Source organism: Malus sylvestris, chromosome 3, assembly GCF_916048215.2.
Source record: "Malus sylvestris chromosome 3, drMalSylv7.2, whole genome shotgun sequence".
In the NCBI taxonomy this organism is placed as follows: Eukaryota; Viridiplantae; Streptophyta; class Magnoliopsida; order Rosales; family Rosaceae; genus Malus; species Malus sylvestris.
The window spans coordinates 5,205,141-5,221,320 of NC_062262.1; the positions used below are offsets into that span (position 1 = coordinate 5,205,141).

The 16,180-nt window shown below is 38.5% G+C and overlaps 1 protein-coding gene across 2 annotated transcripts; it reads right to left on the reverse strand.

Moving 5' to 3' along the window:
- Positions 1–5,252: 5,252 nt before the first annotated feature.
- Positions 5,253–7,811, reverse strand: LOC126615525 (receptor-like protein kinase FERONIA). 2 transcript variants are annotated; one of them, XM_050283348.1, is made up of 3 exons: positions 7,569–7,811; positions 5,883–7,296; positions 5,253–5,445 (listed from the first exon to the last, which is right to left on the reverse strand). In XM_050283348.1, exons 1-2 carry the CDS (start codon positions 7,744–7,746, stop codon positions 5,903–5,905), a joined length of 1,572 nt encoding a protein of 523 aa, XP_050139305.1. In that variant the 5' UTR covers positions 7,747–7,811; the 3' UTR covers positions 5,253–5,445; positions 5,883–5,902. The 2 variants fall into 2 exon arrangements, with proteins under 2 accessions (XP_050139305.1, XP_050139304.1); XM_050283347.1 differs by lacking the exon at positions 5,253–5,445 and having other exon boundaries at positions 5,535–7,296.
- Between the last annotated feature and the right edge of the window lie 8,369 nt (positions 7,812–16,180).

Genomic DNA, 16,180 nt, shown 5'->3' on the forward strand with positions numbered 1-16,180 from the left:
TTCTGTCTTTGATCGGCTTAGGCGAAGACCTTTAGATTCCAACACTTCTCTCCAAAGGTTAAGCTTTGCATTTACCCCTTCCTGAGTTTCATCTATCAACACTATATCGTCTGCGAAAAGCATACACCAAGGAATATCATCTTGAATATGTCCTGTTAACTCATCCATTACCAACGCAAAAAGGTAAGGACTTAAGGATGAGCCTTGATGTAATCCTACAGTTATGGGAAAGCTTTCGGTTTGTCCTTCATGAGTTCTTACGGCAGTCTTTGCTCCTTCATACATATCCTTTATAGCTTGGATATATGCTACTCGTACTTCTTTCTTCTCTAAAATCCTCCAAAGAATGTCTCTTGGGACCCTATCATACGCTTTTTCCAAATCTATAAAGACCATGTGTAAATCCTTTTTCCCATCTCTATATCTTTCCATCAATCTTCGTAAGAGATAGATTGCCTCCATGGTTGAGCGCCCTGGCATGAACCCGAATTGGTTGTCCGAAACCCGTGTCTCTTGCCTCAATCTATGCTCAATGACTCTCTCCCAAAGCTTCATTGTATGACTCATTAGCTTAATACCCCTATAGTTCATGCAATTTTGTACGTCGCCCTTATTCTTGTAGATAGGCACCAAAGTGCTCGTTCGCCACTCATTTGGCATCTTCTTCGTTTTCAAAATCCTATTGAAAAGGTCAGTGAGCCATGTTATACCTGTCTCTCCCAAAAGTTTCCACACTTCGATTGGTATATCGTCTGGGCCTATTGCTTTTTTATGCTTCATCTTCTTCAAATCTACAACCACTTCTTCCTTCCGGATTCGACGATAAAAAGAGTAGTTTCTACACTCTTCTGAGTTACTCAACTCCCCTAAAGAAGCACTCATTTCATGTCCTTCATTGAAAAGATTATGAAAATAACCTCTCCATCTGTCTTTAACCGCGTTCTCTGTAGCAAGAACCTTTCCATCCTCATCCTTGATGCACCTCACTTGGTTTAGGTCCCTTGTCTTCTTCCCTTGCTCTAGATAGTTTATAGATATCCAACTCTCCTTCTTTGGTATCTAGTCGTTTATACATATCGTCGTAAGCCGCTAACTTAGCTTCTCTGACAGCTTTCTTCGCCTCTTGCTTCGCTTTTCTATACCTTTCACCATTTTCATCGGTCCTCTCCTTGTATAAGGCTTTACAACATTCCTTCTTAGCCTTCACCTTCGTTTGTACCTCCTCATTCCACCACCAAGATTCCTTTTGGTGTGGGGCAAAGCCCTTGGACTCTCCTAATACCTCTTTTGCTACTTTTCGGATACAACTAGCCATGGAATCCCACATTTGGCTAGCTTCCCCCTCTCTATCCCACACACATTGGGTGATTACCTTCTCTTTGAAAATGGCTTGTTTTTCTTCTTTTAGATTCCACCATCTAGTCCTTGGGCACTTCCAAGTCTTGTTCTTTTGTCTTACTCTTTTGATATGTACATCCATCACCAACAAGCGATGTTGATTAGCCACGCTCTCTCCTGGTATAACTTTGCAATCCTTACAAGTTATACGATCCCCTTTCCTCATTAGAAGAAAATCTATTTGTGTTTTTGACGACCCACTCTTGTAGGTGATCACATGTTCTTCTCTCTTCTTAAAGAAGGTGTTGGCTAAGAAGAGATCATATGCCATTGCAAAATCCAAGATAGCTTCCCCATTCTTGGATTATACCAGAGTGTTAAATTTGTTGCAAGAAAGGCCACACTGCTCCCAATGGCTACTACAGAAACAAACAAACTTCTTCCAATGCTTATGTTCCTAAGTGCTAGATCTGTGGCAAACGTGGACACACTTCCCTCAACTGCTTCCATAGGAGTAATTACTCATTCCAGGGAGCTCAACCCCCTCAATCTATCAATGATATGACTGCTCAATCCACAACTACTTTTAATCTTGATCAATCTTGGATCATGGACACTGAAGCAACTCATCACATGACTGGAAATATTGAAGACAAGACCATGATAGCATCATTTGAAGGAGATCAGAAAATCATAGTTGGTAGTGGTGAAAGCCTACAAGTGAAGAATATGGGTTCATCTTCTATCAAAACATCTTATAAACCTTTGAATCTTTATACTGTTTTGCATGTACTGGAGTTAGCTGCAAGTCTTATCTCTGTCTATACCTTATGCAAAGATAATAATTGTTATGTTATTCTTGATGAATTTGGATTTTGGGTGCAAAACAAGGCAACAAAGACAATACTCATGAGAGGAAAGAGTAATAAGGGCCTATATCATATTCCAAAATGGCTTTTCTTCAAGTATAATAAGCTATTACAGTCTACTAAGAAGGCTTTTCTTAGGCAGTTAGTCAAAGCATCATTGTGGCATCATCGATTAAGGCATCCAACCAATGAGATTCTTCATAGTATACTGTCTCAATCTCATATTACTTACACTAGGGATATAAATAAGCATGTATGTAGTTTTTGTCTTCAATGGAAAATGTCTAGACAAGTGTTTGAGTCTCGAACTTTGGGGTTTGTACAACCTTTTGAGAGAATTAGTACTGATGTATGGTGTAAAGACCCGAAATTTCTAATTCGGAAGCCAATTATTAAGATAGGCCCGAAATAAAACATAGCTAAACTCTACGCTAATACACTTAATAAATTTCTTTCCTTAAAGAAATCAAGTACAACACTAAATTTGGGTTGCTTTATGGCTGCATCTAACCTCCTCGTTAGACTGCCTACGTACCCTACGAAGGGATCAAGCCATTCGTAGTTCGTCATTGTGCTTCTAGAACAACATGTCTCGACAAAATCTGAAGAAAAACAGCGCTATTGGACCAAGTTTAGGCTCCCTTTGGAGCATTCAAAACTAAACCAAAGCGTATAATATTATATGGGTTTTAAGGTTTGTTTTCTGAACTTTAAAGGCATACAAAGTTTGTAGAAAATAGAGCTCTAAATTGGAAGTTACGCCAAAAAGAAAAGAGTGTCTTGAAACTGGAAATCCAGTTTTCTGCTGCTGTCTGGCAGCCTTGTGACTCAACTTTGGACATAATGTTTTATCAATCAAAATTCAACAGAATTTAGTGAAATCATATGGGTTTTGATCACAGACATGTCTAATTTCAAAACCCACAATATTAGATTGAAAGGAACTCACAAGGACATAGAAATCAAGAGCCAAAGTAGGCTACTTGCAACATAGTTTCTCTCTGTAAATGAACAAGTTTTCTGCAATGTTAAACCCATACTCCTTTAATCCAATTTACAATTTCAGGCCCAAACTATCCAGGAATCATATCTAACTTCTATTTCTATGTGCTAGCTTACCCATATCATACTTAATTCTTCCTCATTTACATTAAACCATTTTTCACATTAAATAACATAGAAACAGCATGAACAGATCATATGCAAATGGTAAAAACTGCGAGGAGTGGGAGGGGGATTCCACAGAATTTCCAATTGATATTTGACGTGAAGGTGAAAAACCCAATTTTCAAAACCACATCCTGAACAAAAGTGCTCATAACATTCCTACAATATATGGTAGGATATAAATTTTTCTTTTTATGCCTTCAATGGCTAATAGAACAACTCATCACATTAAATTTTTCTTAAATTCAATTAAAATGTTAAACATTAGGAGTAAGAGATGAAGCCCTTACTTTTTTGGCGTGTCCATTCACTTTGTTGACTGCGCATATGAATTCTGATCAGCAGTATCTAATTCCCTCAAGATTGAACTCAAGTTCGTCGGAATGATTCGGTGTGGTGGGTTTGTACTTAAACCCAACATAAATCCTCACATGCAAGGGCAGCATGTTGCTCACCAAGCTCCACATGTTGTGATTTCGGTAATTCGGGAAACGAATTTGGCTTAGATGATGAAGATGATGGGGATTGGCACTCCGCCTAGAGAGTCCAGCAAAAAAAAAATGGGTGGAAGAGACGGAAGGAAGTGAGATCGTTCCCCCAGAACGAAATTTTATTTTTTTATTTTTTATTTTTTTATTTTCATAACCATAAATCGATTTTTTTCTCAATTTTTCTCCACATATTTATATATTTAAAATTTTAAGGTATTACATATGGGGTCCATCTTCTATTGTATATGTGGAAGGCTACAAGTACTATGTCAGTTTTATAGATGATTGTGCTAAATTCACTTGGATTTTTCCATTAATAGACAAATCTCAAGTTTTTGAAGTGTTTCAATCTTTCTATGCCTTTATTCAGACTCATTTTTCAAGCAGTTGTAAAGTTATTTCAATCTAATGGTGGTGAAGAATACATGAGTGTTGTTTTTAAGAAATATATGAGTTTTAAAGGAATTGTTCATTTGATTTCATGTCCATATACACCTAAACAGAATGGTATTGCTGAATGAAAATATAGGCATATATTAGAAATTGCAATGACTTTACTTACAATTGCCAAGTTACATGGCCGGCCCTAAGGGTAACCCAAGTAGGATCCCCGCCTAGGGCCCCTACTTCGAAGGGGCCCAAATTTTTTTTTATATCATGTGAATAACATATAAATATAGAAAAAATAAAAGATACCATAATTTATTTGTTGGCTCAGTGGAAATGTTCGGCTTTCTTTTTCTTTGGAGTATTAAGTTCAAAACACGGAGATGCCTTTTTTAGTCATTAAATTTTTCTTGTTTTTCAAATTTATTGCCAATCCATTAGTCCAAATGCATATAAAGTTATAAAACTCAAGTCCATTTGCAATCTTTTTTTCTTTCAACTTCCCAATCTCTCTATTTCTATCGAATTTTTAAACCAACTGTCACATGGTCTTGAAGATTGTACTTTAAGGTAATCAAAACTTTGAATTTATATTTTGCTTTTCAATATTTTTTTATTCAATGGATTGTTTTAGTATTCGATTCGTTAGTGTGATGTTGATTTTACGAAAAAAGAGCGCCCAAGTTACTTGGATGCTATGGATCTTGCTTACTTGCTTAGGTCGTGATGTTTGTGGAAATTGAAGCCAAATTTCGAATAGCAGTCTGTTGGTTTAGTCCACTTTCCACTTTATATAATATGACTGGAGGAATTATGTGATGACATTCGTTTTCCAGTACAAAAAAGAGCGCCGTGTATATAACATTCTTGATCGTACCTTGAATGATAATTCTGAATCTCATAAAAGCTGATTTTGTTTCTGAATTCTAATGGTTTGCTGAACTTATATTACATATATAAGAAAACCCAATCCAAGCTTTGTTAATTACAACGGCTAAAGTCTGTTGTAGTCTTCGTAATGTGATTCAAACCATCAAAATTTGAAACATTTCATGTATGAATTCAAATGTCAGTTGACAGTAAGTTTTTCAGACTTTCGTTCCTTGCTGGCTTCTTGTTGCATCTTTCGGCTTCCATTGTTGTTGATGTTGCATCTGAGTGTCACCCAATGTCATATAGGTCTGATGTTGCATCTGAGTATCACCCAATGTCATATAGGTTGAAAATCCGAGTACATGATGAACAAACTAATCATATGGACAAATGGATGAACAAACGAATATCAAATGAATATAATTTTATTAACCAAAAATAAGGAATGACGCCTACAAATCACTGAGGATTACATTGTGATTGATTTATTATTCTACAGAGCTACAAAGTATCATATATATATATATATATATATATATATATATATATATAGAGAGAGAGAGAGAGAGAGAGAGAGAGAGAGAGAGAGAGAGAGAACTAATCTAACCCTAATAGGCAAGGAAACGAAACTCTGTTATTAATTAGGGGCAAGCCCCAAAAAACCAAACATTAAAATAAACTTAAATACTAATATTTTCCAACAATATACATGTATACATAAATCCTATCAACGTATCATTTTCAGAATATTGCTCACTTTTTGTAAAATTTTGCTCATCATCGTCCATTTGTTTCGTTGATCTCAGAGAAGATTGTCACAGATATATGTTGTTTGGATTCATTGGTAGCACAACTTTGAACTCCATTGTCACCCTTACTTCCAATGCTCTTTTGATGAAGCTGCAGTGCAAACTCAAGGCCCTTCACAACATCATTCATCGACGGTCGTTCGATTCCTTTATCATGTACGCAACTTATTGCAATCTCAACGAACTTGTTCAAGCACTCGACTTCAATCTGACCCTTCACATTTGGGTCAATGATTTGGTCAAGTGTCTCGTCTCCATGACAACTCTTGGCCCACTCAGCGAGGTTGATTTGCCTAGTCTCCACCGTATGCAGCAGAGCTGGTCTCGCACATAATACCTCCCACAGAACCACTCCAAATGAGTACACATCAGACTTCTCAGTCAGTTGTTGACGTCGGAAGTATTCCGGGTCTAGATACCCGAAACTACCTTTCACCACCGTGCTGATGTGCGTTTTGGACGTGTTGGTCGTGCCCATTTTTGACAACCCGAAATCCGAAACCTTGGCTACCATTTTCTCATCCAATAAAATATTTGTGCTCTTAACATCACGGTGAATAATGGAGCCATTGGCACCACTGTGAAGGTAGTGCAATCCTCGCGCTGCGCCAATACAAATTTGGAGTCGTTGTTCCCAAGGAAGAGGTTTAAGGTTACCAGTGCGATAGAGATGGTCACCAAGAGTGCCGCGTGCCATGTAATCGTAAACCAAGATCATCTCACCATTATCGGAGCAGTAACCAATGAGTGAAACCAAATGGCGGTGGCGGAGTTGGGAAAGCAGCTCGATTTCCATCTTGAACTCACAGGCCCCCTGTGATGATTCTGGTCTCAGCCGTTTGATAGCGACATGAGTGACACCACCATCAATGCGCCCTTTGTACACATTGCCAAACCCGCCAACACCAATAATGAAAGTATCGTTTAAGTTTTGGGTGGCGGCTTTAATCTCAGCTAGTGGAAAGTAACGACACAGATAAGGCGGTAAAGGTGATCGCAGGGTCTCTGTTGACTTTGTCTTCCCATGGTTGGAGTCGAAGGACTTGACTTTTCCTCGTGGCCGGAAAATCTCTAGGAAGGGAGAGAAAACAAGTATGCTAAAAACTACACCAAAGACTAGATACACAGTTCCTTGCAGTGGCGATTCTGGGGAAGCACTGGATACGGTGACAGCTAGCTTCATGCCTGCCTGGCAGTGATTGCTAAAATTGCAGATGTAGTAGTGGTCGCCTGCGGAGGTGAGTGTGATGTTTGTTGGGCCAGTTGTGAGGGATGAGCCAATTCGTTCTTCTTCGTTGCATGAGTGGAATGATGCCTTCGTTACTTGGACAACGTTGTGTACACCGGTGATGAAGTTGAAAACTAGCATGGAGAGTTATTTGAATTTTGTGAGTACAAAAAATATAAGGTTATTTAGTTATAAACCCAACATCCTATCATCAGGATATTAGACTACATGCGTCTACAAGAAATATAATGCGTAAATAGAGCACAAATACTTTTATTTAATAATTGGTATCACTGCACAAAAGAGTTAATGACAAAAAATCACAATATGATATATATCATGTTCATGAATTTTAAATTATAATACGAGTGAACGACCTGTTTATAACATGAGTGGAAAATCTTACCGAGTGTATCACCAACCGTGAAGTTGTTTGTAGCAGCCCAATTTACATATTCTTGTGCCCCAGATACTGGAATAGTCCAACCCATGTTATCTCCCACCACATGCACTTTCTGTGTTGCCACACTTTGCACAAACATTACCACAAAAACCCCAAAAATAACAACCATATTGCTCTTCATTTCTCTCTGTAGATGATCAGTCTGTCTTATGATGCATGACTTTATCTCCCAATTTACCAAATCGTATTGTTTATACGTCAATATATGGCAAGGATGCATGAATTGGAACGAGGCTTTCCTCAAAAGTCAAGAGTGGAAAAGAGTGATGAAAGACTTGATGGGAGTCTTGAACACGGTAGCCTTAGAGAAATTTTTAGTTGTGATGGGAACACAAGTGGTACATCACATATTTTAATAAAAGCGGTAGGAAATTTTATTTTTTAAGTTAGTAACTTTTTAGCACACATATCCTACCATTTGCATAGTGACAAGTGGTGTATCATCCCATGTACCATGTACCAGTCACACTGAAAAATATCTTGTAGCCTTGACCTGCATCTAGGACTGTTTGCTTATATATTGGGCGATTGGTTATCTTAACTTTGTTGAAGAAAATTTTCAATGTTCTCGGAATACCGGGTAGTATATCACATGTCATTATACAAGTGAAAGAACACGTATAAAATCACACGTGGTATACTATCTCGTATTTCGGGCATATTGAATAATTTCTCAACTTTGTGTGCTTGCAATTTACATTCCCATGCCAATGGACGAGAGCCAGAGTGGAAAGTTTTGAACCTTCTTAAGTTAATTCTGAATCTCGTTTTTAATAAGATTATTTAACGCAAAAATCTGAAGCACTTGATGATATATTTTTAATGTAGATGAGTCCTACTAATATATGTGGTATTCACCTATATATTAGAAGTATAAGAGCAAATATGTTAATTTTTTATGTCTAAATAACATCGCTTTTATGTTAGATATGAAAATAAAAATTCTTTAAGAACTTTATAATACTGAATTAGTTTTTGGAAATATGTTAGTCACTTTTCATGTTTTAGTCAAACGTATATTGATTAAATTTGAAAATTCCACGATTTTGACACCTTTGAAAATTCTAAGATTTTAAAGCTCTCAGTCTACCCTTATGGGTATTTTACAGATATATATAATATTAGTAGAGTTATATCGTTATTGGGTTTGGCAATTAGTTGTAAGGGAAAACGAAAGCTGATGAGAATCGATCCACAAAAAAATACACATGTATGATTGTTTTTCATCATTTTGGTAAAATGACAACTGCAAAATAATTAAATTCCCACAATTAATTAGCAATTCTTTTGGTTGCACAAAAAAAAAAAAAAAAAAAAAGCATGACAACATTCTTCAAAGATCCAACAAGAACAAAAAGTGTTCGGTTTAATCTTCTTCGTGTATTGTTGAGATTATGATACGTATTAGATCATCTCCAGTAAAAACTTTAAATAAGGACAACCACTATAATAAATAGGTACAAAGCGATACAAGGACAAAACGAATATCTAATAGATTGAAAAGTAAATCTCTAAAAAATAGAGACTTATCGGATCCAGAATATATGTACCCATGTATAAATAAAGACTTATCGGACAACAATGGGTGGAAAATATGGCTCATCACCTTGAATGCTGCTGGAAGGCTACTTGCCTGACACGACTACTGCTGGACTGGCCACACAATCCCAACAAAATGACATTTTTTTTTTCTTTTCTCCGCGGATTCTAGGACGATGGGGTGATGGTATTTTATTATTTATATCTTACTTTTAACGGATTCTAGACTAGGATGATGGTAGATTTTTTGTTTTTTATTTTCTTTCAAAAGATTCTATGAATATGATAATGATGATGGTCTTTAATTATATATTTTGGGATATGCTATTTACATATCTTATTTTACTTTTCACACATTCTTTGATAATTTCTGTCCATTGATCTTCTTTAATCCATCCAATCCAACAGTCACAAATTAAAAAGATGTGTAAAAAGTAAAATATGGTGTATGGATATCACAGCCTTATATTTTTTTATCCTTTTCAACAAATTCAAGGAAGATGGTGATGATCTTTTAATATATTTCTTGTGAAGAAAAAAATTGGTATCAAAATTTGACGGCCTTCAATAGTATATAGTCATTTTAGTTACATTTGTGAAAATTGGTATCCAAATTTGAATTTTTTTTTTTTTTTGCTGAAATGTTCACAAAAATATTTACACTTAATCAAATTCTCACATAAAATCAAAGTACGTGACAGATGAACAAACAAATATCAAATGAATATAAGTTTATTAACCGAAAATAAAGAATGACGGCTAAATCACATAAGACTAAATTGTGATTGACTTATTATTCTATAAAGCTACAAAGTATCATATATACCAATATTTTCCAACAATATACACATATACATAAATCCTACCATTTTCAGAATATTGCTCGCGTTTTGTAAAATGTTGCTCATCATCTTCCATTTGTTTGGTTGATCTCAGAGAAGATTGTCACAGATATATATTGTTTGGATTCATTCGTAGCACAACTTTGCTCGGTACTACTGGTTTGTCACCGTTGTCGTTGATAAAGGCAACCTCATTGTCACCCTTACTTCCAATGCTTTTATGATGAAGCTGCAGTGCAAACTCAAGCTCCCTCACAACATCATTCATCAACAGTCGTTCGATTCCTTTATCATGTAAGCAACTTATAGCAATCTCAACGAACTTGTTCAAGCACTTGACTTCAATCTTGCCCTTCACATTTGGGTCAAAGATTTGGTCAAGTGTCATGTCTCCATGATAACTCTTGGCCCACTCAGCGAGGCTGATTTGCCTAGTCTCAACCGTCTGCAGCAGAGCTGGCCTCGCACACAATACCTCCCACAAAACCACTCCAAATATCACACTTCTCAGTCAGCTGTTGACGTCGGAAGTATTCTGGGTGTAGATACTCGAAACTACCTTTCATCACCGTGCTAATGTGCATTTTGGACGTGTTGGTTGTACCCATTTTTGACAACTCGAAATCCGAAACCTTGGCCACCATTTTCTCATCCAATAAAATGTTTAAGCTCTTAACATCACGGTGAATAATGGAGCCCTTGGCACCACTGTGAAGGTAGTGTAACCCTTGCGTTGCGCCAATACAAATTTGGAGTCGTTGTTCCCAAGGAAGATGTTTAAGGTTACTAGTGTGATACATATGGTCATCGAGAGTGCCATATGACATGTAATCATAAACCAAGATCACACGTCATTATACAAGTTGAGGGACACGTATATAATCACATGTGATATACTATCTCTTATTCCAGACACACCAAATAATTTCTCAACTTTGTGTGCTTGCAATTTACATTCCCATGCCAATGGACGGGAGCTTGAGTGGAAAGTTTTGAACCTTCTAAAGTTAATTTTGAATCTCGTTTTTAGTAACATTATTTAACAAAAAAATCTGACATACTTGATGATATATTTTTAATGTAGATGAGTCCTATTAATATATGTGATATTCACCTGTATATTAGAAGTATAAGAACAAATATGTTAATTTTCTATGTCTAAATAACATCACTCTTATGTTAGATATGAAAATAAAAATTCTTTAAGAACTTTATAATACTGAATTAGTTTTTGGAAATATGCTAGTCACTTGTCATGTTTTAGTCCAACGTATATTGATCAAATTTGAAAATTCCACGATTTTGACACCTTTGAAAATTCTACGATTTTGAAGCTCTCAGTCTACTCTTATGGGTATTTTACAGATATATATATATATATATATATATATATATATATATATATATATATATATAGAGCTATATCGTTATTGGTTGGACAATTAGTTGTTAGGAAAATCAAAAGCCGGTGAGAATCGAATCCACAAAAGGATACATATGCATTGATTGTTTTTTATCCCTATGGTAAAAGGTTGCAAAAAAAGAAAAAAGAAAAAAAAACAGGGAAAACGCATGACAATATTCTTTAAAGATCAATCAAGACCAAAAAGTGTTCGGTTTAATCTTCTTTGTGTATTGTTGAGATTATAATATGTAGTAGAGCATCTTTAGTGAAGTCTGTAAATAAGATCACTCACCACAATAAATAGATATAAAATAAATATAGGGATCAAAGGAATCTCTAATGAATCGAAAAATGAGTTCCTAAAGTATAAGAATTTATCGAATATGTATGTACTCATATATACATATTGCATAGGGACACAATGAGTGAAAAATGTCGCCCATCACCTTGAATGCTGCTGTGTTGCTGGAAGGTTACTTGCTTGAGAGCAACTTCACCTCTAAAAAAATGTGACAGCGTCCAGCCCATTTAATCCACTCAGTTAATAGTGATAAACCCCAATAAACAGTAATAGGCAAAATGCATATCCACCCCTACAAAATGCGCTAGTACCTAACCCATTTAAAATATTATTAAATTTTTTATAAAATAATAAATAAAAAAATTGTTTTAATTTAAGATATGATTTTTAACCAATTTCGTCACGCCATATGTCATTATTATAATAAAATTACATAAACTTATCAAATAAGCTTAAAAAACACACTAAATAAAATTACATAAACTCATCAAATAAACTTAAAAAAACACACTAAATAAACTAAGAACTTTATTGTTCCACCACAAGATCCTTTTAATTATCTTGACCTTGTTGCAATCCCATTAGTGCTCAATCAAGTCACTTTGACAGGAACAATGCCAATATGGCTCTTGCAATGAAGTGTACCGCTCGGCGATCAATTGATTGTAACGTCCATCATGTTCCAATGACTCGTGTTACACGGGATCTTCGGTGCCGTCATGAGCACAATAGATACGTGTGTAGACATCGAAATTTCGTAAATAAATGTTGACCGGTAAATCAAAGTGTCAACGCTCATGTATTACATAAATTTTACACGTAGCGTGTGACTCAACGAAAATTGAAATGAGTTGGAAAAGTCATCAAATAGGACACGTGTCAACACCTGGCAGAAACGACTTATTTCATCTGGGATATTATATTCAAAATTAGGCCTTGGAAAATTCTATAAATACAAGCCTATTTCATTCATTTTAAGGGAACCAAAATCATTAAGCAAGCTCTGAAGCTCTGAAACTCCGAAGCTCTCAAGCATCCAGGTTCCCGAAGAATCAAGAAAGCTCTCTTAGTTCTTCGTTCATCCTAAGATCAAGCCCCAACGGCCCTTTGGATCAACAATCATCCACCAATTCAAGATCAAGCCCCGACGGCCCCTTGAAGAAAGTGTTCTTCGTTCTTCGTTCATCGTTCTTCCAAGATCAAGCCCCGACGGCCCTTGGATCAACAATCATCCACCTTCAAGCCCAAGCCTCGACGGCCCCTTGAAGAAAGCGTTCATCGTTCATCAACTGTTCATCCTCAAGGATCAAGCCCCAACGGCCCCTTTGGATCGACAACATCATCGAATCCGCTCATCCGCTGTTCATCAAGCCCAAGCCTCGACGGCCCTTGAAGAAAACACCATCGTTCATCATCTGTTCATCCAAGATCAAGCCCCAACGGCCCCTTGGATCAACAACGTCGACAAATCCATACATCCAACCGTTCTTCAAGATTAAGCCCAAAAGCACTTGAAGATCTGTTCATCACCGTTTCTTCAAGATCAAGCCCAAAAGCCCTTGAAGATCCGCTCAAATCCACCTTCAAAGATCAAGCCCACGGCCCTTTGAAGAAACTTCCAACTGTTCATCCAAGATTAAGCCTCGACGGCCCTTGGATCAACGAAACACTCACCAATCAACACCTTACGGAGATCGAATCAGAGGATCAAATTAGAGAGAGATTGTAACCCAAAATCATCAAAACACAAATATTTTGTTTGTGCACGTTGTTCTTGTCTCTTTCGTTTCGGGAATTTTCCGTGTTCACAAATTGGCACGCCCAGTGGGACCATCTCTGCCTCTCATCTCTTTCTCCGTTCAAGAAATTCAAGCGCACTTCCAAAATTAATGGCATCAAGGAAGGCTCAAACTGTTCCCGCAACCGACGTAAAGAACAAAAGCGTCCTCGTCGCAACTGGTGTCACTTTAGGCATCACGACTCGAAGCATGGCAAGAGCTACTTCTGCCGCCTCTTTCACCTCTGCATCAACTATGCCAAGGGAACAAAAGCACCCAAGGCACGAGCCTTTGATCACCTTAGCCTCGCTAAGGGCACCAAGGGGGGAAAGCCCAAGGAAATACTCCGAATCCATGCTCTCCGATGCCGATTCAAGCGACGGTTCAGCCATGCAAGTCATGACCATTGGAGCAACTTCAATCGATGAGCAGCTGGCTCAAATGAATGAAGCAATCGCAAGGCTAACCCGAACTGTGGAAGAAAAAGACTTGCAAATCGCTGCACTCGTCAGCCGACTGGAGCCACAGGACGACGAGAACCCTAACCCAGAAGATGAGCCTCAGGTGGAGAAAAACGATGCGAAGCCCGAGCCAGATCAAGCAGCGGCACTAATGGGATCTCTTTCTATCCAGCAGCTGCAAGAGATGATCACCAACACCATCAAGGCACAGTACGAAGGGAGCTTAAATACCTCCGAGTTGTACTCAAAGCCGTATTCAAAGAAGATCGACGCCTTAAGGATGCCGAGGGGCTATCAACCGCCGAAGTTTATGCAATTTGACGGAAAGGGAAACCCGAAGCAACATGTCGCACATTTCGTGGAAACCTGCAACAATGCAGGGACGGAGGGAGATTACCTCGCCAAGCAGTTTGTGCGCTCGTTAAAAGGAAACGCCTTTGAGTGGTACACGGACCTGGAGCCCGAGTCCATCAACAGCTGGGAGCAGTTAGAGCGAGAATTCCTCAACCGCTTCTATAGCACCCGCCGCACTGTGAGCATGCTAGAGCTAACGAGCACAAAGCAGTGGAAGGACGAGCCAGTCATTGACTACATCAACAGATGGCGCACTCTAAGCCTCGACTGCAAAGATAGGCTCTCGGAGACCTCTTCAATTGAGATGTGCATCCAGGGCATGCAATGGGGTTTGCAATACATTCTTCAAGGCATCAAACCACGGACCTTCGAAGAGCTAGCCACTCGCGCCCATGACATGGAGCTAAGCATCGCCCATCATGGGAAGAAGGAACCGATCGCCAACTACAAGAACGACAAAGTTCTTGAGACAAAGGTGGAGAAGGCTACGTGGAAATCCACAAAGGAAGCAATGACAGTCAACAAAGCTCCCGTCAAAATCCCTACACGAGGCAAGGCGATTCAAACCAAAGATTTTCGTGATCAAGAGATGCGTAGACGTACTTTGAAGGAGCTTGAGGAGAAGATTTATCCATTCCCCGACTCTGATGTAGTTGCCATGCTGGATGACTTGTTGGACAAGAAGGTGATCAGTTTGCCTGAGTGCAGACGGCCGGAAGAGATGAATCATACCGACAACCCAAGATACTGTAAATTCCACCGCTTCATCAGTCATCCAACGGAAAAGTGCTTCGTACTGAAAGATCTCATCTTGAAGCTAGCACAGCAAGGGGAAATCGAGCTTGACCTCGAAGACACGGTTGCGGCACACACTACTACTATCGTGTTTGAATCACTCGATCCTGTGCATATCCGAAGCATGCATGACCATTCCTGTCAATGTTCAAGTCACATGACACCTCCTACACAACCATCACCAGGGGCAAGCAACCAAGATGCATCTACTGGTGATAAGAAAGGGTGGACATCGGTGACCTACAAAATGAGGAAGCCAAGACCACAAGTCACAAGGCCAAAAGAGGAGCCTAAACCCACCCCTCGAACTTCAGTCTTCGAAAGGCTGAATTATTCAAAACCTAGAATTGCAGCACTTGATCGCATCAGTGGTCGAGACCAAACTTTCGTCTTCAAAAGGCTTGAGACGCCAACACCGCAAAGATCAGTCTTTGAAAGGTTATCAAAACCCAAGAAACAAAGAGGCACAGCTAGATCTCTTCCGCAACGGTCGGCTTTGGACAGATTTGAAGAAACTAAGAAGCCTTCTAGAAACAGGAAGACAACGCCAAAGGGAGAGAAGCTCGACAGTCTAGCAGGAAAAGACGATGTTCAAAGCTTGATTCCTTCAAGGATGAAACGTCAAGCAACTTTAGAAGTCGACACAAAAGGACCACTGAAGGTAAGGAGGCGCACCATCATCTACACCGGCCAATCTTCACGGCAACAAACCCAAGAGGACCACACTGAAGAGAAGGCTCAAGAAGACAAAGAAGAAGAAATCCTGGAAAAAGACGTCACTTCCGGCTCTGTCAACTCAAAATTTTCACCTCAATTGCTGGGGGCATGCTCCAAAAACATGCCAGTCAAGCCGAGTGAAGTTGAAGGATGGACTTATGTCACGCCGAAGAAATTGCACAAGAAGCATATGTCTTCTCCACAAGCTCACCAATGGGAAAGGGGGCAAAACAGCTCATGTTCACCTCTAGAACAATGTGAAAGTGTTGGAGATAATGAAACTTTGACACGAAGATCATCCATCCCCATCACGATGCGTGACATCTTCCCAGAAGACTTCTTCAACTACTCAGTCAAGGCTCC